This window comes from Zonotrichia leucophrys, chromosome 1 (assembly GCF_028769735.1).
Source record: "Zonotrichia leucophrys gambelii isolate GWCS_2022_RI chromosome 1, RI_Zleu_2.0, whole genome shotgun sequence".
Classification (NCBI taxonomy): domain Eukaryota; kingdom Metazoa; phylum Chordata; class Aves; order Passeriformes; family Passerellidae; genus Zonotrichia; species Zonotrichia leucophrys.
In genome coordinates this window covers 32,874,011-32,898,612 of record NC_088169.1, presented here as the reverse complement: position 1 = coordinate 32,898,612, position 24,602 = coordinate 32,874,011, and the positions used below count along the sequence as shown (strand labels likewise).

The 24,602-nt window shown below is 37.9% G+C and overlaps 1 protein-coding gene across 1 annotated transcript in view; it reads left to right on the top strand.

The window, feature by feature from the left end:
* The window catches only part of GABRB3 (gamma-aminobutyric acid type A receptor subunit beta3), a 115,660-nt gene that overhangs the window by 63,636 nt on the left and 27,422 nt on the right, over positions 1-24,602 (top strand). Inside the window, exons 4-6 of the mRNA XM_064711316.1 lie at positions 15,150-15,370; positions 21,239-21,321; positions 22,373-22,510. Of these exons, the coding sequence (XP_064567386.1) occupies positions 15,150-15,370; positions 21,239-21,321; positions 22,373-22,510 (442 nt within the window). The remainder of the gene's footprint in view (positions 1-15,149; positions 15,371-21,238; positions 21,322-22,372; positions 22,511-24,602) is intronic.

The following is a 24,602-nucleotide window of genomic DNA, read 5'->3' as shown; positions in this document are numbered from 1 at the left end:
GTCCGTCTCTGGTTACTCAGTCTGAAAGGAAATAGTGCATGTGGTGCATGGATGGAGTCACCATACACTCCATTTTTCATGTCACTGAGCTAAACAAGCCAGTGTTTGATTCAGAAGACAGGTGCTCTCTTCCCTTGGGCTTTTATTAGCCCTTCCCCTGTATTTTCCCCAGCTGAAGTTTTTGAAGAAAGGTGACCAGAACTTTTCAGCCTATTTTAGAGGAAATTTGAACTGGTGCCTTGTGCAGTGGCACTTTGACTTCCATTGCCTGCTGCATGCTAGGATTATAGTAGCATCTTTCACATATGCATTTCATTGATATGAAATATCAGTATCACTAGGCACATATGCCTGGTTCTCTTGTAATTGTCCCAAATACCCAACTTCATCATCTATGATTTCTACTGACTGATCAGCTATTTTTGTTTTCGGTCCCTGGTCGTGCAACTTTCCTTTCTGTGCTCTCCAATTTCAAATAACTTCATTCCTTTTGACTGAAAGGAGAGCTTGAATTAGTAGAGTAACTGAAGTGTACTCCAAACTATGATAGTCAAAGAAAGTCTAGTCTTATGAATAGCAGGGGCTAATTTTCCACAGCTTTCAATATAATTTGTCATTGTCTTTAATGGAAACACCCAAATGGCATTGCATTTTGTAGACATTTCCTGCAAAGAAATGTCAATCAATTTTGAAAATATGTAGTATGTGAAACAAATACTTCTTCTCCAAAAAAGCAATATTGCCTAGTGATATTTTAAAAATCACTTCTAATTAAATTAGCCTTCTAGAATTCATAGCCACAGGTAAAGGTTTTGAAACAATAGCTTCAATCCTTCATGTATTAGAGGTGACTTATGAATGATCACAAATTAGTTTTCTTGAAATGTTGACTATAACTCAGAGCCTTTTTAAAGCCTAGGTAGGCAAGCCATGTTACTGAAAGGATGAGTTAGTGTGACTGAAAGGCACTGTGTGTCTCTCTCATATACAGTAGCATAGAACCAGGAATTAGAGACTGCATGTCTGCACATACAAATGCATGTATAATCTGTGCTCCTGGTAAAAAAGATAAATTCTTTATATTTTTATTTAGTCATTATATTATCAGGGACCCACTCTATGAATCCATTTGCAATATGTCTACCATGTCATGCTATTGTAATAATAATGTGTAGATCAATAACTCAAGCAAAGGCTTTTTTCTAAGCATAGAATAAATCACTTAGCTGGGCAACAGAGTCTGAGTTCAAAGAAAGTCAGTTCTTTTTTTAGTGTAAACACATTTGTTACAGTTAGTTGTAAAAGATAATCAATCAACCATATTTTAGAAATGCATCCATTTCTGTCATTACAGCCAAATTTCTGAGATCTCTTTTCCCACTATAGCATCAGATGTTTTAATATGTTCAGCATCCAGCAGCTTCTACTCTGAAGGGGAGCTGCTGGATTTGGGACCACATAGAACAGCTGGTCATATAGGAATGAATTCTTTGGGAGATGAACTTGCGCAAATGTGGAAGAGATAATGTAATATTAGTTATTAATGTTATATCACACATAGATTTACATTTAGTTTCTGAGTTAGAGATATGGGCTACTTTATGTTCTTGTTTTATACAATTAATAATTTGGTAGGTCTGTTTCTGCTTGTAGCTGAAAATTACAAATCTAATTTGTAATTTTGAAAAAGATAAACACTATAGTACCTGCCAGAAAAAGTAGCCAATAGTGGAGAAAAAGTATTTGTTTGTATAAATAGAAACAGAATCAAAATTGAATATAGTACAATAAGGTGGAGGAACAATTATGTTTAGCTTCTCTAATTATCTATATTGGCATGGAATATGGTTTTAGGTACATCTTTCTCATCTAGCAGAATTTGAAGTATTTACAAGTTTTGTACCATACAAATTTTGATACTTGGTCATAAGCAGAATTATTTTGTCTGCATACTGTGGACAAAACCAGGTGATATGATACTGAAATAAACATTGTTAAAATTTAAACTGCTGAAAGAATTTTTCTGTGGTTTTAATAGATACTTTAAAATATTTCCTCCTTTACTGGCATGATCTGTGTGCATGAGATAACATAACCAACTTTGCATTTGGTATGAACAGTGTGACCTCTTGATTTGAGACTGCATTGCTCTCACAGCAGTTGTCAGATTTCAGCTTTTCCTGCTCATATCACCCTAGAAACCCACCACACTCCCTTTCTGACATACCTTTTATATGTAAAAGATTCCAGAGACTCTCTAGCAATTTGTCTCTGGACACAGCAGCAAGTCCAGGAGCTGAGCTGTGGCCCAAAATCCAAGACTGTAAATGGATGTGAGGGAGGTGGAGAAGCTGCACAAGCAGTTGTGAGGTTAGAGGTTCTGCAGGGGGATTATGGTTAAACTTCTGCCTGTAATTGTTGTGTTGTGTTAAATAGCACCATTTAAACTGATGTTTTAAACAATTTAAGATCTTTCAATAGGCAAAACCCACTCAAATAAAATGTGAATGGTGTTACAGTTGAAAAATAAGGTCAAGGATATTACCCCTCTTGATCAACTCATCAGGAGTTGGACTTCAATGATTCTAGATCCCTTCTGACTCAAGATCTGATTCTATGATTTTTTGAGCTCAAATTGGAAAGAACACGGTTCTGATGTCAAGCTTCAACCTAATTTAAATTTACATATGTATCTATCATCTTCAAACTATGCTTTCTCTTGGAATAATGTATGGCTTGTGATTATTTGCCAACTTCACAACTATAAAATAGATATTTTAGCTATCTGATTCATTGCCATGTCATTGGCGTCAAAGGTATTTTGCCTCCTCTTCTCAAAACTCTGTTTTCTTCATGATCTTACTCATGCTACGCTTATACAAGTATCAAAAGGTAATAATTAGACACATCTGCTTACATTTGCCAGGACCAGACGCTAGACAAATTAAAGTGAACATGAGTATCACTCAAAATCATTAAAGAAGTGACTCTAAAATAATTTTTAAATTTGACAGGCAGTAAAATATTTTACATTGACGTATTTGTGCTATTTGTAAAAATCTCATGTTCAAAATCATCATATGCAGTTGGATCCAAAATGAATTGTATAAGTGTTTCAGGTTACAACTTCTGCTTCTTTCCCCTGGGAAAGATAAGTTGTCAGCCCTGACAGCAATGCTTATTAACACCACAGGACAGTCATATCAGCTCCTGAGCAACACTGCAGAGTCCTAAATGACTTCATAGCATGCTCCAAGAAGATAAAGACATGAGAAATGAAGTTAACCTGAAATCTGCCTTTCTTGGTATTCAGTTTCCTGCTGTGGGCAATGATGAATGCTCCAGCATAGTATAAAAGTAGGTTTAGACTAAGTTATGGTAGTTTTCTGATATTCTTCCAGCATCAAACTATGAAACTGCTCGGGGCTTCCTGGGACATCTGCTTATTTTTGGTGTCAAGCAGTGCGTAAGAACTACCTAGTTTAAATATACATATACATATACATACACATATTTTCATATATATGTGAAAAAAGAGATTCCTTTCTGTTGTTCAGAGCCCAACATCTGGTAATTTCATTTGCTGGTCTCTGTTTCTTACAAGTGAGGAGGAGTAAATAGCTGTTGGCCTCCTCCACAACCTTATTACAGATATCTTCAATTTATCACTTAGTTCCTTCTTTTGTAGGCAGAAAAGTTCTTGCTTGTTTAGTCTGGTTTTATATGGAGCTTTGTGCCCTTCTTTCCCCTTGCTGCAGTTCTTTGTACCTTGCTGTTCTCTGTCCTGGTGGGAACAGGGGCCTCAGTATTCAAGGTGTAAGCAGACTAAAATGATGCAGTGCAGTGAGTTTGCCTTTTTTCTTCAACACTTTCAGAAACCATGGAATGGTTTGGGTTGGACCATAAAGATTATCTGTTTCCAGCCCGGCCACCATGTGCCGGGATGCCACTCACTAGATCAGGTTGCTCAGAGCTCCATACAGACTCACCTTTCTATCTCTTTTCCAAATACTGTTAGTAATGTTTGCTTATTTTGATTTTACAGAATTCTGAACTGATTTATTCACAAAAATGCTGGTTAATACTGCATTTTTTTTTCCTTAGTGGCCATAGTTAGCTCAGAACCTACAAAGTAATCCATAGTTTGGACTGTTTTTTGGTTTTTCCCCATGTGCATTACTTTTCATCAGCATTGATTTATTCTTTTTTTTTTTTGTTTCATCACTTAGGCGTACAGAATGCTGCTGTCTTCTGCACCTCCTCACACCTCTCATTTTTACTATTAAAGAAATGTTGTAGCAAATGTAGGTACCTCAGTGTTCATCTTCTGTATGTCATGTTTGTGAGGATGATGGAGGCCTGCAGATGACCTTCCACTGTTGCAAAAACTGCTGGTGTCTCTTTCTTGTCTTATATCTGGTCATTAACAACGTAAATGTAAAACATTCCTGCTTTACGAGGCTTTCTTTTAGTATCATTTGATGACTTATAGTAAGTGTTTATGCCTTTAAAACATTAATGCTTAGGCAATTTTGGCTTGCTTTTTATTTTGCTTTTCTTGTATATCTTCCTAGCTATTTTCTTCTCCTTTGGATGTGACTTCTTATTTTTGAAGTACATATTTTTAGTTGTAATGAAGTTAACATTCTGGGATTTCTTTCTTTGTTATTCAACAGTTGCTTTCAATATTTAAGAAATTCTATTATGATGACTATAAACACTCTTCTCCAAATTTGAAGCAAGTTTTTTATGTTTTATTTTTTGAAATAAAAAGCTATTTTTATATTAATTTAGTATTTTCTCAGTTGAAAAAGAGAATTCCCCAATTCCATCCGGTTAATGAGCAGTGTTTCTGTCACAGCATTTTGCCCCATGACTTGAGCCATTTCTCAGAACCCAGTCAGGGGTATCTTGGCTTGTTTCAGCTTTTAGCAAAAGCTCTTCCATGAATTAGTCATTTGTGGTGTCATTAAGTCTCTTCATCACACCCCAGCCTGACATTTAGCCAGTCTGTGTGGGGGTGATTGAAGTTTTTGATTACTAATTTGTTTTCTTGTTGTTTTTTAAATCACTCACACCACTATCATCCTGATAAGGGAGTGACAGCTCTAATATTTCTGTAGTCCTGGTGTCTTAATCCAGAATGTGCAACATTCAGAACAATTATCTGATACAAAGCATTCTTTAACACACACTGCATCCTTTTTTCCTTGCCTGTGTAGTTTGTAGTTCCCACTGACAGCCTTTCCTTCCATCAAGTCTTTCATGCTCCTGTTAGGTCAATATTGTCTCTTAAAACTCATTCCTGTATCTAATTTAAAACTTGTAGCATTTCAGTAGTAGGATGTATGTATTTGATTTGGTTGCTATTTTTTCTATGCCATCTTTAAATGGTATTTTCAGGCACAGAATGAGCTTGTGTCCTACCTGAGTTTTATGAACTTTTGTCCTATGTTTCTTCTCAAGGATATAAACCTTTTTATAATTTCACCCTTCTGTGATATATCCTCAAGCCAGATTTTCTTCTGCACCTGTTTAAGTTTCCTCTGTTCTTTAATTCAATCTCCTTCTTCATTGGCCTTCCTGGTCCTTACTTACAGCAGCTTTTTCTGAATCCCATTTTTGCTGTAAAGACTTTGTGCAAAGTTTGTCCAGTTCCTGATGATTCTAAACTGTCCATTCCTACACCACTGTCTGAAGCCAGCATGAAAAACACTGCTGGAGCAAGAGCTGAGGTAGATAGATGTTCAAGGATATAATTTTCATATTTGGGAGGTCACCTGGTCATCCTAGCTGAGCAACCTGCAGAATACTAATCTCTATCTGAAAGCAATGATATATAATGTACCTTGCTCATGCTGATTTATACAGACACTTTTTTTCCACCCAAAGGCCTTTTCCCCTTTCCCAAAAGGGAAGATGATTTCTTGCCTCATAAGGCATCAAGAAAATAATTTCTTGCCTCCTGCTTCTGAGATATTTGACAATAGTAGATGAAGTAAATAAGTAATCAAGCAGTGGTTATAGGCTGTACCTGTGGGAAAGACAACACAGTTTCTGTAAATAACTTGTCCCTGCCTGTGCTTCTGAATTTGAGGTGTGTCTTTGAAATCAGTGTGTTCACCTAGCACAGATGTGTAAGAGGAATTTCTGTGAGTGCACATGGCTGAATCATGTCCCACTTCCCAGGCACTCGCATCCCCCAGTCCTCCTTGGGGCTGCTCTCAATCCCTTCTCCATCCAGCCTGAATTTGTGCTTGGGTTTGCCCTGAGGCAGGTACAGGACTTTGCACTTGGCCTTATTGAACTTCATGAGGTTCACACAAAGGGGAAAGTAATTATCTGCTACAGGATCAGTTTTGCTCTAAATATCCTAAGTAGACACAGATCCCTGAACACATCTGCCTTTACAGACCATACTGTTTGTGGCTTAAGGAGTTAGGCAGCATTGTAGTTTGAAACTCTCCTCCTTTTTCTTTTTGCAATTGTACATTTTGATTCCCTTCCAAAGGTTTTTAGCAGATCCTTGCAGGATGTTCAGATCCCATGCAAGAGGGGAGACTCTCCTCCAGCAGGATATTTCTCTATAAAATCACTCACAGCCTGATCTTTCAAGTACACTGTCAGGAAGAGATGCTCTCCTCCACTTCTTCCACAGGTCTCTGTACAGCAAGAAATATGTGTGGATGTTAAATATCATGTATGCTTGCAATATGTCCTCTTGGGGGGGGCGGGGTTGTCCATTTATTTATTTTGTGCTTTGCTGAGTTTCATGACCATTGCTGTGTCACAGGGTGTTTGTCCTACCCTCTGTAATGAGTTGTGAGTAAATGCATGTTTTCCCTTTGACTTAACATGCATCCTAATTTTGTTGCTGTAAGATGCAGAGTTGGAATTAGCATTTCTGATGGAGTGAAAGGAAGATGTGAGAGAAGCTGGCAGTGTGAGTGACACATCTGGAGGGAAGGGAGAAGGCAGCAGAGGACAGTTCAGGCATCACCTTTGCAAGCCTCAGCCACCACGGATAAATCATAAATCCCTTCCAGTTTGTTCCCTTGCTCTGAAATGAACAGATAAAAGCCTGGTACAAATGCACCACCCTCTTACATACAGACAGCCACAGTGGCCAAGGGGATCCTCACGAAAGGCAGAGAGGCAGCGGGCAGCCAGGGCCCATCCCATCCCCAGCCCAGAGCAGGGCAGCTGGGGCACCAGGACAGCCCCAGCCCTGGTGTGGGCACCTCCCTGGGACTGGGGACAAGTCATGGGACTCACTTTGGGCTTGGCTGGCCCAGGGCAGCTGTGGAAACTGGAGAGCAGCCCTGCTGGAGCTGATGGGCCCACAGGGCTGACCTGGAGTCCTGGGCCCTTGGCTCTGGCAGGGTGTGGGCATACCCTCCAGGCCTGCTACTGAAAATACAGAGATTATGTTACAAGTTTAGCATAACTAAAGCATTTGATGGCTAATGTGTTCTTGCTCTTTTTCTCAAAGGGTGTTTTGTTCACTGTGTCTGTCTTGAATGGGTTTTCCTGTAAGAATATCTGCTGTTTCACATAATTGCAGACAGGGGTGTCAGCCTTGGGGCTCCAGTGCCAGTGAGATTGGCTGGCTCCCATAGTCAGCAAATGGATAGGCTGGGAGATGAGAAAATTTAAGAAATTCTTCCCACAGAGGAGTAAATACTCCCCTTTTTTTTTTTTAAACCAAAATATGTGGATGTGAACAGATGCCTATTTTCATTTGACTGCACGGATCCATCCGCTCTCTGTTCCTCAATACAGTTTTGAATTTTTTGTGGACTCTGAAGTAATTAAAAAAAAATCTTCAAATGCTTTTACAATGGCTTTTTTACAATTCTGTGGTGACAAAAAACTGTAGACTTTTCAGCATGAAATACTGTTTACTGAATTTTTTAAAAATATTTTTCATGTTTAATCACAGCAAATAAGAGGGGCATGGAGCTATGTATTTATGGTCACAGTATTTAAAACACATCTGGGCATGCCCAACTTTAGGGTCTGTGCTGGAACACCTTGCAGACACTAAAAGAGTGCATGCATTCAATTGTCTAAGAAGTTGTAAGGCCTGAATAAATATCACAAATAATATCAGCTTACAGGGCTTTCTCAGAGTTTTTTTTTCCTCCCAGATTTATATTGATAGTTCAAAAAATGCAAGGGAAAGATGTAAGATTGTGTATTTATGGAAAGAATAAAGTAGAAGTGTGAGAAGTCCTTCATTCTCTAAAATGGGTACGTGGTAAATCCCAAATTTTTAGCCTCTTTTCATGCCTCCAAACTAAAACCAAAGTAAACCTACAGCTTTAAGATGATAGGGCAGTAGCTCATTTCTCCAACTCACTGGTGGCACATCCTGTAACTGTGTAGGAGGCACAATCCATTAGCTGTCAGTTCCCATCTCTCTAAGGTCAGCTGCCTCAGTCATGGGAACCAGCTGACAGCTGATAGAAGTTGATTTTTTCCTTCCCTGTATGTTGTTAGCAGGATTTCAATTAGTGCAATTAAATGTACCTGTTTTTATGAGGTCTTGTTGGCATTAAAATGTGCTTCTTGAACCAAGTTCAGTGAATCACTTAGCCTAGCATTATTTTTCTTTTGTATGTCTTTTTATTTTTTTAAGGGTATTTGATGGTATTTTTTGTGACTTGATCTCTTTGAGAGTTTTCAAGAACAGCATCAATACATCTGGCATTTCTATTCTTCCAACTCAGGAGTGACCTATCAGATATTGAATTTTTTGTTCTATTTGTCCATCAGTAAGTGGATTTTGGTTGTAATTTATCACAAATTCTTTGGACACCTCTTCAGGGATGTAGTGTAAGACCATACCTTTTTTTGCTAGCTTTCTGCTGTGGGTCAGAGAGTATTATACCCATGAGATGTAAAGGTGTGTGTAAGTTTTCCTTTATCAGTCCTTTGGGAATAGAAATTCCTGATTACTGAGAAGCCTGGGGTGTTGTAATGTGTGACACTAAATCAGAAAAGGTATATTGAAGTATTCTACCCCCACCCTCATCTGTCAGAGATTAAATAGCCCATTGTCTTAGGTCCTTCAACTTAAATATTTGCAGGAACTTGTTTTTTCTCTATATTCACCTTCCAAAGCTCACCCCAAGCAATTGCTTTCTTGTCAGTTGGTGTCCTCTGATGTTGGGATGAGAGAACACCCAAGAGCAGGAAAGCATCCCCATCAGTTTGGGGTGGGTAGAGGAGCAGAGAAAAAAGAGCCAATACCCAGATTTTGAAGAGTGAGCTCCACTGGCCGTGGCAGGAAGGTGCTGGGGGCAGTGCCCCTCAGGGTGCCTGGTTGCTCCCTTCATTCCTGCTCAGAAGCTTCAATTCCACTGCATTGACCACCACCTGTGCCCGAAAAGCAGTGGAGGAGTTGCTTTGGCTGGTTGCTATATCAACTGTGCTCTCTTTGCCTGCAGAAAGCCAAGTTCTGGTTGGTATGGCAACCCTCCTCAGAGCACCCAAGGATGCTCAATGGGAACAGGCTCTTTGGAGAAGGCACTGGCCTATCAGTGGAGGTGAGAGCTCTTGTGCCAAAGGGTATGAGAGGCAGGAAAGATCCATGCAATCACACATTTATTTGGAAAATTGTTTTGTAGAATCAAGTAGGTTCTTGGAGGCTAAATAATTCTTGTTTACAACACCATCCTTTGTGTTTCGGTAGAAGAGGAAAACAGTAATGATAATTTTGTACAAAAGATACCAAGACAACATTGATATATGGAGGGTCACACTGAAATCAGCATGATTGAGCTGCTTTAGCATTTTCTTAATGGAAGAGTGTTGTAGCCACATGCTCGGGAAAATATGTGCTATGTTTTCAACCTGTCAGTATTGTAGAGGTTTTGCACAATGTCAAAGAAAAGCCCAAATCAGGATCTTATAGGTGAGATAATCCTTTACTGTAACAGCAGATAGGCCAAGAAACATTAGGGGAAAAGCCTTGGTGGACTAGAGTGGACGAGTGTGTGTGTCTGCCTGCATGCTCAGCTCTCCCTCACTCAGGCTGCTCAGGAACTCCATCTATTGCCAGACACATTCTCATCATGCAGTTCTCTTCTAAGAGACTTTGCAGAAAAATAGACTTTGGTGGCTTTCTCCATTTTCCGGTGATTGAGTAAGAAACTGTATTGTTTGGACATTGGACAACCCAAAATGTCAACAAGTAAAATATAATGCAGAATTACAGGTTTCAGGCATTAGAACAGGCTGCCCAGGGAAGGGGTGGAATCACCATTTCTGGAAGTGTTCAAAAGGCCTGTAAATGTGGAATGTGGGGACAAGGTTTGGTGCTGAAATATGGTGGTTAGTAGTTGGACTTAATGATCTTAGAGGTCTTTTCCAGCATTAATGATTCTATGATTGGAAATTCTTTCTATAGTAAATTTTTTCTTTAATATGAAAGTTGCTGAAGCAATTAGAAGACTTTGAATTCTGAGAAAAATGTTTATGTAATCATCTCAGTCAACTAGCATTGCTGGTAAATTCTGATTTCTTGTGGTAAGCCTTTCTGAAAAAGTCTTTATTAAATTCATTTTAACTATGTGTGTGTTAATCTATTTTTCAGGTCTCTTCTGTGTATGGTAGGGTAACAGATTTACAGATATGTTGTCAAAGCATAGGTTTCATGAGTTTGGCTTTGCAACTCACTTTGGGCTTATTGGGAAGAATATAATTCAATCATCAATGGTGCAGAAATAGCTCTTTATACTACAGGAGCCATATCTAATTTTTGACATCATGTAGAAGGTGAGGGAAGAGACTTTGAAGTTATTAAAGAGACGAAGGCATGGATTTTCAATAAATATTTTTATCCAATGAATGAGTACTTACTTTATTAACTCATCAAAATTAAATAATCCAGAACTGATGGTAATAATCACATTTGTCTTTTGGTCAAGAAAGCAAGGATGTGAATTTACATCCAAATGTAAATTTAAATCAGGAAATTGCATTTCAGGTAGACACAAGGCTATCGTCTCAAGCAGTGAAATAGGTCTTTTTTGCACCACTTTTTCCAATATTTCCAATAATTTGCAATATATTATTTCATTTTGCATTAAGAATTTCTTTTGATTATTTGCCATATTACCAGTATTCCATCTTAAATATTAATTGCAGTATTTATCTAGCAATCATTTTGAAGGAACATTTTTACAGCTAATAGAAAACTTGTAACATCAGTGATTCATGATATAGTAAGACAGCAAACAGTGATAGTCAAATTTAGAGCATTATTGCTGCTATAATTATGTTTATTTTTTTTTGATGAGCAAACTATATTTTCAAATTTTTCTTTCAATGTTATTGAGTGAAGGAGAGGAAAACCAGAGATAACAAGCCCTGTAATAGAAAACAGGTAATTGTTTCCTTTGCTAATACAGCTTATTAGTATTTTTCATTAATTGATCTTACAGTCAGTGCATTATCTGTCTGAAGTGGCTTTTTAGGAGTGGGTTAGTTGTTTCCATGGAATGCTCAGTCCAAGAGGGACAAATATAATGTAGAAAATGCTTAAAATGTCTTTGTAGATGGTTAGCAAATACAATATTTATTAGTCTATAATTCTTGCTTAAGATAAAAAATAAAAAAATATTAAAATCATAAGCAGTACCTACAAAGACCACACACTATTTAAGTTGTGATATCGGCCTCTTTATTGTTGTATCTAAATGTCTTATCTTGATAACATCCAAAGTATCATCTACTATTTGAGGTTTTTAAATTGTGTTTTCCACTCCCCTTGACCAGAGAAAACTATATTGAAAGAACAGCCATCACATCTTTTTGTGTACCTTTCCTTCTATTAGTGGCATTGTCGTCATGCTAGAAATTCAAGGATGCCCAGCACTGTCTTTTATCCTTGTAGGATGTTTCAGGGTCTTTAAATTCACAGAAGATTGTGTTGCCTGTGCAGTCGAGCTTTTCCCGTTCTGAGGACATTTCACCTGTGCTTGAGAAGCACTGGGTTTGTTGACTGTCAGAGCTTTGAGTGATTTTGTTACCATGCTTGACCTGAAGCTTGTTATTACTGTGAGGATGTGGAGAGGTAAATGTTGAATGTTGCATTGTATTGTTTGGGGGAATAAAATATGTTTTATGGAGGTCTTTGCCTGCTGAGAAAATTGTCCACTGCTCTTTGCAGTAGCTAGAACTTCCTAAAGCTGGCAGCTCTGTCGTCTTTGACATACAATAGCACCCTAATGCAGTAGCTCCAGTGGTATCAATCTTTTCCGGCTTTAGACATCTCCCCTCTTGACCTCCATATCAAAACTAGTCATCAGAAGCTCCCTAGAAGGAGGTGGCCCTTAATAAACTTTGTAGACTAATTACTGAGTGTTAAAAGTTCATTTTTTTCATTTACCTGAAATATCTAATTCATATTTTCCAGTCTACACTCAAACCCTTTTTGTGTTTTCCTCTGGGGTCTAGACTAGGGAAAAACTTTCTTTATACATACAGAGTCTTGAAAATTAGTTAATCAAAGAATGAGAACTGATCCTTATGGGTTTTAAAAAGTCTATTTTCTGCAGATAGTGAGAAACTTGGTGGAGCCACCCTAAGGAACTGGCCTTTTCTGCTCATTTATCACTCCTTGTACAGCCAAGCAGTTTCAATGCAGTTCTTATATAAGCTTGTTGCTCCCCTTTTCTTTGAGGGAATTGAAAAAGTGTGATGGTGGCCAAGCATGGTTCATATTAATTCTTTTTGTCATCATCTTCAGAGCAGGTGAGGCTGGCAGAGCCCAAATGTACAAAATGCAAATATAATCATAAACATGAATAGACATAGGGTTTTGAGGGTTTTTTAAATTTAAAATTAAGACGATATAATAAGTAAACAGGGTTAATAGAGAAAGCACTAGTGAAATTTGTACCTGAGAAAATGTGTTTTGGAAGGTTTTTTTTCTTTCAAGACACAGTAAATCTTGGATGTTTGATGTTTGTTTTGTTTCTGTGCATAATTTGTGAAGTTGTTCCCTGACATAGTAAATGTTACTTTAAAATAAAATGCCAGATAATTAGTGCTTGTATTGTTATGTATCTTTTATTTAGCTAATTAATTACTCCATTCATTAGATGTTAGCATGTATTTTATCTTAAACCAAAGGAAAAAGAAAGCTAGCCTAAAACTTTTTTTTTCAGATGTACTGCTTCTCTTATATTTTGGTGCTGGCCAGCTCATTTCTTTCAATGCTATGGAATACTTCCCCTTTTCTTTATTTAATTGCTTCGTATTATTTTGTGCGTATACTGTGCAATTACACATAGTGAGCTTTTGGTGTACCGTTCTTGTGTCCAAAACTTTTAAAATCCCAAATTTCTTGACATCGCCGTACAAGCCATTATAGAAGCCAGCAAGTTTTGAATGTTAATTGAAACAAGCTTTAATTGAACAGAGCAAAACACAGCTGGTAGAGGATATTGGTTCTATAGCATCAGTGTTAGAAAACTGATTGCAGAGACCGTGAGGAGAGAGGTGGCCTTTGTGACCTGGTAATGGGAGCGAGGCAGGTGTGCCCAGTGTCTCATGCACCTCATTCCCTGCTGAGCAGGGACCATCAGTCCCACTGAAGAAAGCTGCTGACAAAAAGGTTAGAGCTCATTCTCTTGAGCAGTCATGTCAGATTTGAGGTTTGAGGAATGAGATTGCTTCCAGGCAGTTCCACGTGGGCTCCTTTCTCCCATCACTGGGCTCTTTTGTTTTCAAAGGTCTCCTATTAGTTTCTTAAAATGGGAACAGCTTTTCCTTGATATCTGTAATGATTTATTTTTCTAAGCAATTAAATTTGAGTTCTTTGAGCCATAGCAGATCCCTCATTAAAGAGAATGAATCACTGAATCAAAAATGCAAAGTCTCTGAGTGTGAAAGGCAGGCTCAAGTTTCATATGATTTCAAGGAAAGACCATTGGGCTTGAGGGAAACAGGGCAGGAGCAGTGCCTGGAATTGGATTGTGTCCACATGAAACCCATTACAAGAATGGACCATTCCCAACAGCCGTGCTTGGAAAACTTGAGCATCCTTTTCCCAAACAAGCAGCAAGCCTGAGGGGTTTTGCATTACCAGCTTGTAGAACCAGATGCAAATGCAGGTATCCTGTGGCTTGCACACCTGCTGCTAAATATTTAAATGTGTTTGGAGATCACATAAATTTCTCAGTATTTTGTGAAGAATCTCATGAAGTGTTTTATTGTTTAGAGCACTTCTGTAATTTGAAAATCAGAGTTTTAATGGCCTGTACTTACGGTCTCATTTATTTAATGTGATTTATTTTTTCAGTTTTGCTGGTGCATAACTTTAAAATGTTCAGAGGTATTTTTTTTAATGTTTTGTAATACCATGAAGCTAATGAATGAGGCCTACCATCTAAGCCTTTCAAAGCATTTCAATATAGCATTATTACAATATGAAGAAATCAGGTTAGCAAATTCTGAAATGAAATGAAGAATATTTAAGCGGATGTTTTAAGCTGTTTCCATGTTTAGGCTTTTACATTAGTGATCGCAGCTTGTAGAAGATACCATAAACCTTAAAACTGACAAAGTTATGAAAACCAAACATTTATATTAGTGAAACTTTAATACAATTTACTGTTATTCAAAGTATCAGTGTAGTCTGTTGATGAGAAAATATTTGTGTGACTGCAAAATGCAGTCTCACACAAAGGCACATGTATAATCAACATACCTTCAGCTTATTTTTCAGGCAGAAATTTGCATACTGCTTCAAAATACTTTAAATGTTTTCCTATTTATCTGTCATTTTTAAAAATGGGGATGACGGCAGAATTTACCCATGGTGTCCTTTATCATTCCATAAATATGATAATTTTGGGCAGTTATCAGTGGAACTACATGAAAGAAAAGCAGGAGCAGGACAAATGATACTGATACCTGCTGAATTATTTCATAGGAGTTGAAATGCCCCCTTAGTCTAGAGCGATACTTGAATGATATAAACTATTTATTAAGTGATACAAATATTTAATTTTTAATGAACATTTAAAAATATTGAATTTAATCAACAGCAGAATAAGCTATCAAGAGGAAAATTATTCTCCTAGTTACACAAAGTAGGGTTGACTCTTGTACTTCTTTTTTTTTTTCCTCACCAGGATTACACTTTGACTATGTATTTTCAACAGTACTGGAGAGATAAGAGGCTGGCTTATGCTGGCATACCTCTCAACCTCACGCTTGACAACCGAGTGGCAGATCAGCTTTGGGTGCCTGACACTTACTTCTTGAACGACAAGAAATCATTTGTGCACGGCGTTACGGTGAAGAATCGAATGATTCGCCTCCACCCGGACGGAACGGTGCTTTACGGCCTCAGGTCGGTGCTCCACGATGGAGATTTCATCACTGCTGTTATGTGCTGTTGATGTTTGCTTCCTGGTACAAGGTTATTACAAACATTGGCCAGCTTATTATGTAACCTTCCCTGTAACTCTAAGAGATGCCAGTAGAAAACAAATGACACACTCGATGTTTCTTAATTTTGCCAGAAGCGCCTTCAGTCAGGTTTTATCTGTTTCTGTACAGTCACCATATCTGCAAAGCCCACTGGCTATAGGCAGCAGAAAGGCACATATTAATTGTAAACCTGAAAATCCTGTCCAAAATACAGTCAGTAAGATTGAATGTGGGTGCTTATGTTGTCTTTTGATTTGTTCATAGTCTATAAAAAAAAAAGCCAGAAGTAGCCCTGGCTGGGGAGAGTCAGCCACAGCTAAGATCATGACCCGCTACTTTCAGTGATTTCTTCAAGCAGGAATCAGCACTGTAATTGCTACATTTCAAACCAGAGGTACAAAGTGACCTTACATTCTCTTACTTGCTACCTATTTTAGGTTTTACTTGTGTTTTCTTTCTTTTCTGCCATAACTTTTATGGTTAGAAATGCTGAAGTATCCCTCCCTTAGCCAACTTAAGTACGCCAGCAAAAATCCTTACGGAAAACCCAGTAGTATCAAAATATTGCTTTCTTTGAACAGGTTTTTCATTTGCTCCAGTAGTTTAAACCAGAAAAATAAGTCTTTGCCAGTGAAAGCTCCTTTTCCATAGTTGGAAGTTTCTTGTATGTTTAAGCAGAGATAATTACTCAAGATTGGTGCACATAGGTAGTGAAGGATTAAAAAGTCCCTAATATAGAAATGAAAGAGATTGCAAAAGTGGTGCAGATGTTTATATGTCCAGTATCAGTATTTTGCCTGCTTCTCTGTTTTATTGGTTGAACATTTTACTTGACTTGGGTCTTGGCCCTCACCTTTTTAACTCCTATTACATTATGGAGAATTGAATGAGTCTTTCTAGACAAAATAGATAGACTCAGCTTAATATGAAACTTCAAAGAAGTTTAGAATGTTTTCTCTGTAATTAACCAGTTTTAGCAAAAGGAGGCTTTTGTTTTGCAAGGTATTGACCCAGTATGGAACACAACAGGTTTAGGATGCTTTTCTCAAGTGGTTACATGTAAGAAAAAGTTATCTGAGATATACTTGTTTTTCTTCATGTCAAGAAATATCCCCACAGCAATATAATAAAAAAAAGTAAAGGAGATTAGAATTCTTGTGATCCTAGTAATATGTGGAAGTCTTTCTGTCACACTCTAAAAACATTTGGACCCATTCAGGTGAGGATTATCTGTCATAGAGTCGTGTATTTGAATAAATTGGCTTCCTCTTCTGCAAAATACAAGTGTCCACAGCAGATGCATTTCACATAACAGGATTTGCTCAGCAGGGCTTTCACCAGTGGCTCATGTGTAGCACACTTCTTCCCTTTCCTTTTCTCTGGAAGCATGTAATATCCAGGGTGAGATATCCATGATATGAAGCAGCTAAGTTACATAGTGAAGAATTACTGTCTTACATTAAATCATGTCAAAATATAGACATTGTGATCAAAAGGAAGAAAATATCTGAGCCTTATCTCTGCTGATTTAAAGACTTGTGCTTTGTGTTGTTCCCTCACTACCCTACTTCCTCTTTTATGGCTTCAGAGCATCCCAATGGCATTGAGCTCAAGCTGCAGTCCAGGAGCAATGTGGGCTGAGGCCAGAACTTGGAGTTTTATGTTCCACAAAGCACAGGGTCACCCAGAATAATAGGTGAAATTTTGGAGAGTTGCAGCCAATTACAGGACATCCACAGAACAAAGCAGTTCCTCAACACAAATACAATTGAAAGTGATCCCAAGGCCACACTGGATGTATGTTCTCTTCTGAACAATGTAGGATTTATCACACTTTTGAAGGACTTGACCTTCAGTCGTCCAAGGTTCCTCTCTGCTTTAGAGAAAGCACTTTGCTACTGCAGCAGGAGTCTGTGATAGGGGGGGAATGGAGCAGTAGCTTTTTGAAGTTCAGCCCATTTCTGGGGAATTTTTTTCTTTGGCCAACAAACTGAATTTGTTCCATCTTCTCCAGAACAATCTACAAGGAAAATGATGAAACAGTTGGGGTTTTTTTCCTTAAGAGACTATGGAGGAAGTAACTATTTTAGAGTCTGGGGATCAAAAATAGAGTTTGACTGCTTGTGTGTTTCTCATGCATAAACCTCTTGTTTTTAGGCAGTACAATGTTAGCCATTAAAAGTAAATGGAGCTGAGGAATATATGTATTTTATCCAAAAGGACTCACATAATTATTACCCATATTTGAAACGTTATAGATGTTTGCAGGGTGAAGAGGTTAGTTGTGATCAGTCAGGCAAGGCAACCATGCTTACTTCTATTCTTTTTGGATGAATATGTTTCTGTATCAAGAAAGTAAACAGGACTGTGACCTAGTCACATATGAAGTATCTAGATTGCCTAGACTGATTCATACTGTAAAAGTTTTAGGGACATAAAATATTCTTCTCTCGGTTATGTAGGCAGCACCTCTCAGCCCATCACAGATAGGATTCCTATACAGTATAATCTGAGCCCAGAAAAGGATAGGAGAATCTATATCTAGAGGAAAGAAAACCAGAGTATGAAATTATAAAAAATTAAAAACATTTCCTTTGTGTGTTGCTTTGACCCAATTTGTATGTGTGCCTGTCTCTGTGTCCCGCATCATCTTTGTCAGGCTTGTAATCATTCCTCTGTCACTGCCGTGATGATGAGTTCTTGAAACCTTGTTGTCTTGTGTCAGGCACCATCCTCTCCCATAAAAAGTAAACCTGCTCTTTCTGGGAGCATGCACAAGCCCGAGCCATTCATATTTGCTTTTGGTGTGCATTTGTGCAAGTTAAATTTGATTGCTTGAATGTTCATTCAGGAGGGACCTCTGAGTACTAAACTTACTTTGAAAAAATGAGGTAAATTTCTGTCTATTTGTGGCTGTATCTTCTTTTCTAGTTCATTTTTCTGTAGTGTAAAAATTTTTCTTGAGCAAGAATGTGCAGTTTCTGCTACTGGAATTTGTGATGCAAACCCCTAGAGTGTGTGAACAGACCAAAATAAAAATACATTCCTTAAAAGCCATAACACAATTATTAAGTTGAATATAAATTTGACAGCTGTATAATTTTTTACAATATTATAAAATTAATAATTTGTGTTCTGTAAGGCTGGCATTTATAGCTAGTTATACAACATAATAGTTAAAAGTCTGCTAGCACATTCCCTTTTGTATCAACTTAGCTCATGTGGATTCTGTTGCAGGATCTCACATGAGACCCAGGTTAGTGTAGGTGAATCTTCAAAGCATGGGAGAGAACCTTCATACCAACAATTTCCAAGCATGCCTACTTGTTTTACTTTGAACACAGTTATTATTTGACTCAGGAGCAAGATCCTTTCATTGCACAATCAGTATGGCTTTGTTAAGGGCATCATGACTTGCTTATCAATAATCACAGATTTAAGAATAAGTTTTCTCCTCTAAGACTGTATGTTAATCCTTGTTTTATATGCTTAGCTAGAGCTGCTCTTAGTAATCATATTGAGGAGGCATTCAAAGAATCATAGAAAGCTTTGGCTTGGGAAGGACCTTAAAATCATCCTGCCATGAGCAGGGACATTGATGAGATCAGGTTGCTCAAAGCCCTGTGCAGGCTTCAACACTTACAGGGGTGGAGAATCCAGAACTTCTCTGGGCAACTTGTTCCAGTGCCTCACCACCCTCAAAGTCAAAATTTCATCCTAAAATTGGATCTAAATCTATCACCTTTCAGTTTAAAGCCATTTCTCTTTGTCCTACCACTACACATCCTTCTGAAAAGTCCCAGTCCATCTTTCTTGTAGTCTATCTTTTGGTACTGAAAAGCTGCTATAAGATCCCCCTGGAACCTTCTCTTCTCCAAGTTAAACAACCCAGATGATTAATCACTTCCATAGTTAATAGCTCTGTGTCTTACCACCCTGCCTGAGGTTCCAGAAAGGCATTTACAGATGTTGGTTGCAGAGAAGACATTTCCCTAAGCTGCAGAGCAACTGAGGAACTGCTGTTTGTACCCAGCTCCAGCCCACTGGAATTTGTGTTACCAGAGGAACCAGAGCAATTCCCAGATGCAGCCTGGAGGAAGGCTGACCTAAGTATCCTCTTGTGATACAGTACTTAGGACCTGAAATCCTGTGGGACTAGCATAAGATTATTCAGAGGACAGTCAGAGGAACCAGTGGTGACAAAGGCATGACCATGTTGTAGGTAAGGCTGGAAAGCACAAAGATCAGGTGTGTGCCTTTCCCACTGGCTACTGGTAGGAACACAAGTTAGAAGACGTGCTGAGTAACAGATCCTTGAGCTTTTTCCTCTCCTTCCTCTTTCATTGCCTTTGTGCTCATACAGTTGTCTCTCCCTGTGCAAAGAAATGACGATATTTTCTTGCAAAAGAGCCTTCTCAGTCAGTGAAGGGTGGTCTCTGTTGTCTCATGAGATAGCAATAATGGTCTTAATCCCTTTTTTCAAATATTATGTAGTTATTAATCTAAAATGGTCCTATATACTAAGCATAACCATTCTTTCCTTCCTTTTCCTTGAGATTGGATAGAACATTCATAATAACAACATAGGGTTTTGGGTTTTTTTACTGTGAAAGATGTGAAAAAAGGCACCTACTACTTTTTTTTCTCTTGAAACATTGCCCTGGAATATTAAAATAGTTTACTAGATTAGAAGACTGTAATTTGAGGAGGTTAATGGGTAGAAGAAAGAACTTCAGAGAAAACACATGAAAAAAACATTACATTGAGGGTTCTAGCTTTTAGAGGTACATTTAAGGAATTTTACCATCTTGTATTTATTAGTGTAAATTATCACTAGAATATTATTTGTTTAGGAACAAACTGTGCAACGTCCATGCAAAAAAGGATCAGTAAGGAATGGAGCTAGTCAGATTCAGAAGATAATTTATATGAAGCCATTATAAAAACAATGATGCATAATAATGTACATACCCTGGGTGAAGTCTGTGATTCACAAAAACATCAGAATATGCTGCAGATTAATTATGAGCATATGGTTTTATGTGTCTAAAGTTAGAACAAATATATAAATCCATTAATTACAAAATGAAGTGACAGTGCTGTGTGAAGCTGTTAAGACAGTTGTTCTGGTTGCACATGTTTGTTGTTGACTCTCCTGATCTACAAGAGGTTGATAAATAAAGCTGATTCATCAGTATTGAAATGTTTTGCAAAACCATCCTTAGGGTGCTAAATGGTTAAATAGAGAAGTGAAAGTGTTTTGTTATTTTAGGAGAAAACCTAAAATACAATATGGAGCTTCACAACAAAATCCTCTTTCCATTTGAAAACCAGAGAAGTAAGATTTAAAACAAAGCATTTTGCTGGACTTAAAACTTTTTTTCAACATTTCAGGGGTTTTTTCTAAACTTGCCACAAAACCAAGAAATCAGTTATTCATGCAGCTGCAATAATTTTGACATTTGTAGCAGACTATTTTCACTTCATGGTTTCTGTTATAAAGTTGTATCTTTTAATCTCAGCAAATGTTCATGTAATATTTGCATATGAGGATAGGTCTATTGAAACTCATGGGGCTGGTTACATAAGGGTAATTCACAGCCAGTTGTTCCACTGAAAGTCAGTGTAATTGCTGCTCTATTAGGCTGCTGCTCAATGTAAAATGTGGACCAGATTCTCAGTTATTGTAAGCTATTCTTCAGAGGGTCTTCACTTTGGAGGATAACACCATCGCCCAAAACCTGGATTACTGGCTGTATGGTAAATCTGTTTGATGCTTATATTTCAGAATCACAACCACTGCAGCATGTATGATGGACTTGAGAAGATACCCATTAGATGAACAAAACTGTACTCTGGAAATAGAAAGCTGTACGTACCTAAGAAAATGCATGTGAAATCTAATTTGGATAGAGTTGGGTTTTTTGGTTGTTTTATAGAGCTATTTAATATTTACTCATGTGTCTATGAACACTATTTGAATCATGTAATTATCACCATTTGGATTTTTTGTTTGTCTGTTTATTTGAATTATTAAAAGATATGACTCCTTCCTAGATAGATGAATACATCCTAGAATAATGAGGTGAGGACAGAATGAAGTCATTTAGTATTCCTGCCTGACTTGGCAGAGGTAGTTGACTGGATGCTTACCTTCAACACGAGAGATGAATATTTGTATTTTTATCAGATTTATTTTCAAGAGAGCAAACACTGTGATACACTTTTGTTTCAGTACACTTTATTAAGTATGGGTCATCTTGGTCAGGACCTACCATGAGATTTCAGACTGACCCCATTTATGATTTGAAGCTGTGTACAAAAAGAACAGCATTCTCTTTTTCACCTAGTCATGTCCTAGGACTGCAATATTCAGATGTACATTTGCTCTTCAGAAGTACCTGGTCCATTTCTGCTACTGGCTGGAAAATGTGGGCCATATACAGAAAACACTAGTATATATTCCATATTCAGCTGTGGTGCTCCACTAGTGGAAGCTAGTGGAAATGATGCAACTCACAGTTCACTGTGAGTGGAAAAGGTCTGCCCCAGTTATGTTTCTCTGTGTTCACTGAATAATCAACCTTCTTCTGGTGATTATCAGTGTAAATATACATTTAGTTTCAGTGCTAAATGCATTTTATATCCTAAATTTTGGATAGTGTTTTCTTCTCACTGTGACCATTAGTGAATAATACATGAGTGATAAAAAAAAGGTAAAATAAAAAGAAAGCTGAGTATTTTGCCTAAAATTCCCAGGCAGACTGCAATGGTGTAGCAATTTGGGAGACCTTCCCACAGGCAAAATACCATACAGCTCTCCAGCTGTACCAATTCTTTTTGTTGTCACAAATGACAAGCTGCATGTTTGAAGCTATGTTTGAGTCTGCTGTTATTTCTGACTCTCTTGCTTTGCCTGCAGATGGCTACACTACTGATGACATAGAGTTCTACTGGAGAGGTGGAGACAATGCAGTCACTGGCGTGGAGAGGATTGAACTTCCTCAGTTCTCTATCGTGGAATACAGACTGGTGTCAAAGAATGTTGTCTTTGCCACAGGCAAGTATCGCCATTTGCACATTTAGTGTTTCATTTTCTTGTGCATGAAAATCACTGTTTTATTAATAATAATTGACTATTCTTACCAGTCACAATATGGTGCCTGTGTTGCATGTTTGGATAAAGTTACTTGATAAAGCCTGGAAGTAGGAGTCCATGAAAATTCCAGACTTGCATTCCGTACTTCATTCAGCTCTGGGGCCTCCAACACGAGAAGGACATGGACCTGTTGGAACAAGTCCTGAGGAGGGTCACAAAGATGATCAGGGGCTGGAGCACCCCTCCAATGAAAACAGGCTGAGAGAGTTGGGGATAAGCCTGGAGAGGAGAACATTCTAGCAGCCTTCCAGCATTTCATAGGGCCAACAAGAGAGGTAGGGAGGGACTTTTTACAAGAACATGTAGTGATAGCACAAGGGCAAATGACTTCATACTGAAAGAGGGTATATTTAGATATAGGAAGAAATTAGATTATATTAGATATAGGGAGAAATTATTTACCTTAGCAGTGGTGAGGCAGTAGGTTGCCTAGAGAAGTTGTAGATGCTTCATCCCTGAAAGTGTTGAAGGCCAGGCTGGATGGGGCTTAGAGTAGCCTGGTCTAGTCAAAAGTGCCCCTGGCACTGGGCAGTGGGGTTGTAACTATGTAGTCTTTAAGATCCCTTCCAGTCCAAACCATTTTGAGATTATTTGCCTTCTTGTTTATTTTTATTTTTTGTGTATGTGTGTGAAACTTAACTAGACACCTAAATACCTATGATCTAAATAACTATTAAGTCATTCACCTCTGAATCATGAGTTTAAATGTAACCTACAGAGTAACTGATCATTCATAAATGTGTTTTGACATGCTAGGTCAAAAAGCCACCAATTTTCTAAACTCCTCCCTGCAACTTTTCAGTGCATGTTTGTTTTGTCGTTATATAGTGAATGTAATGTCTTTTGTCTCTTGATTTGCACTGATAGATATGCAGTACTTTATAGATAGCCATTCAGTGCATTTGTAGTCATTGTTAAAGCATTCAAATTAAATCCCTGCTTGTTTCCTTGAAGATAGAATAAAAGTTAGTAGCAACTCACAGTACTGAATGTCTTTAGATTACAAAATACAAGGTTGATTTACATATTTGGTGTTAGACACCAAAATAGGAATAAGTCTGACAAAACCTAACCAACACAGAAAGCCATCAGCACATGTGGGGCCGTTACTTTGTTCATTATTGGGGCCTTCAGATTTTCAGTGCTGTTCAGACCACAGGAGTGTGCTGTTCCATCTGTCTCAGCACACCAGAACAAATGAAGCACAGCTGAATCATGTTTGTAAGCATCACTTCACCCACTCTTTGGACACAGCATCTGTTTCAAAGTACACAGAAACACAAGTTGTATTTCAGAACAAAATATAAATATTGCTGGGATTGAAATTAGTATGAGGGGGTTTGCCAGCTGCTGCTGTTCTCGTTTACCATTGTGAATGGAAGATTTTTTTATATAGAGAATCAGTTGCTCTAATCCTATATCCTTCTCTCCTGCAGCTACTGTCACCTTTGGCAGCCAGGGCTTACCTGCCCCTCCACAGGACTGGATGTGCTTTTGTAGGAAGGCTGGTTTAGACAAGAATGAGAATACAGAGAACTTATTTGTGGAGTGACTTTTATGACAGTCCAAGGCCACCTTTTAATTCAGTATGAAATATTTCACTAAATGCATGACTTAGTAATGTAGAGATGAGAGATTTGTAAAAAATCAGGAAAACAAGAAATTCAAAGAGATATGTGACAAATACAAGAGAGAGTCTAAAAAAACTAGGAGTACATATTTCTGTGACTGACCAAATGTTCAGAATATTAATGGTTCTTTCTTAAAAATACTAGTGAAAGGAATAAAAAAGTCTCATGCTTCAGGGTTTAAGACAGCTTGGCATTAGGGACTCACAGAGAACAGCATGTTTCTTGTGCTGTTTTCTGAAGCATTTAATTTTTTTCACTGATAAAGACACAATACTGAATTTACTATTGCTTTGATACAGAACATTATAAAAATGCTTGATTAATGATGACATTTTATGACAAGTACTTCATGCAGGGAAACA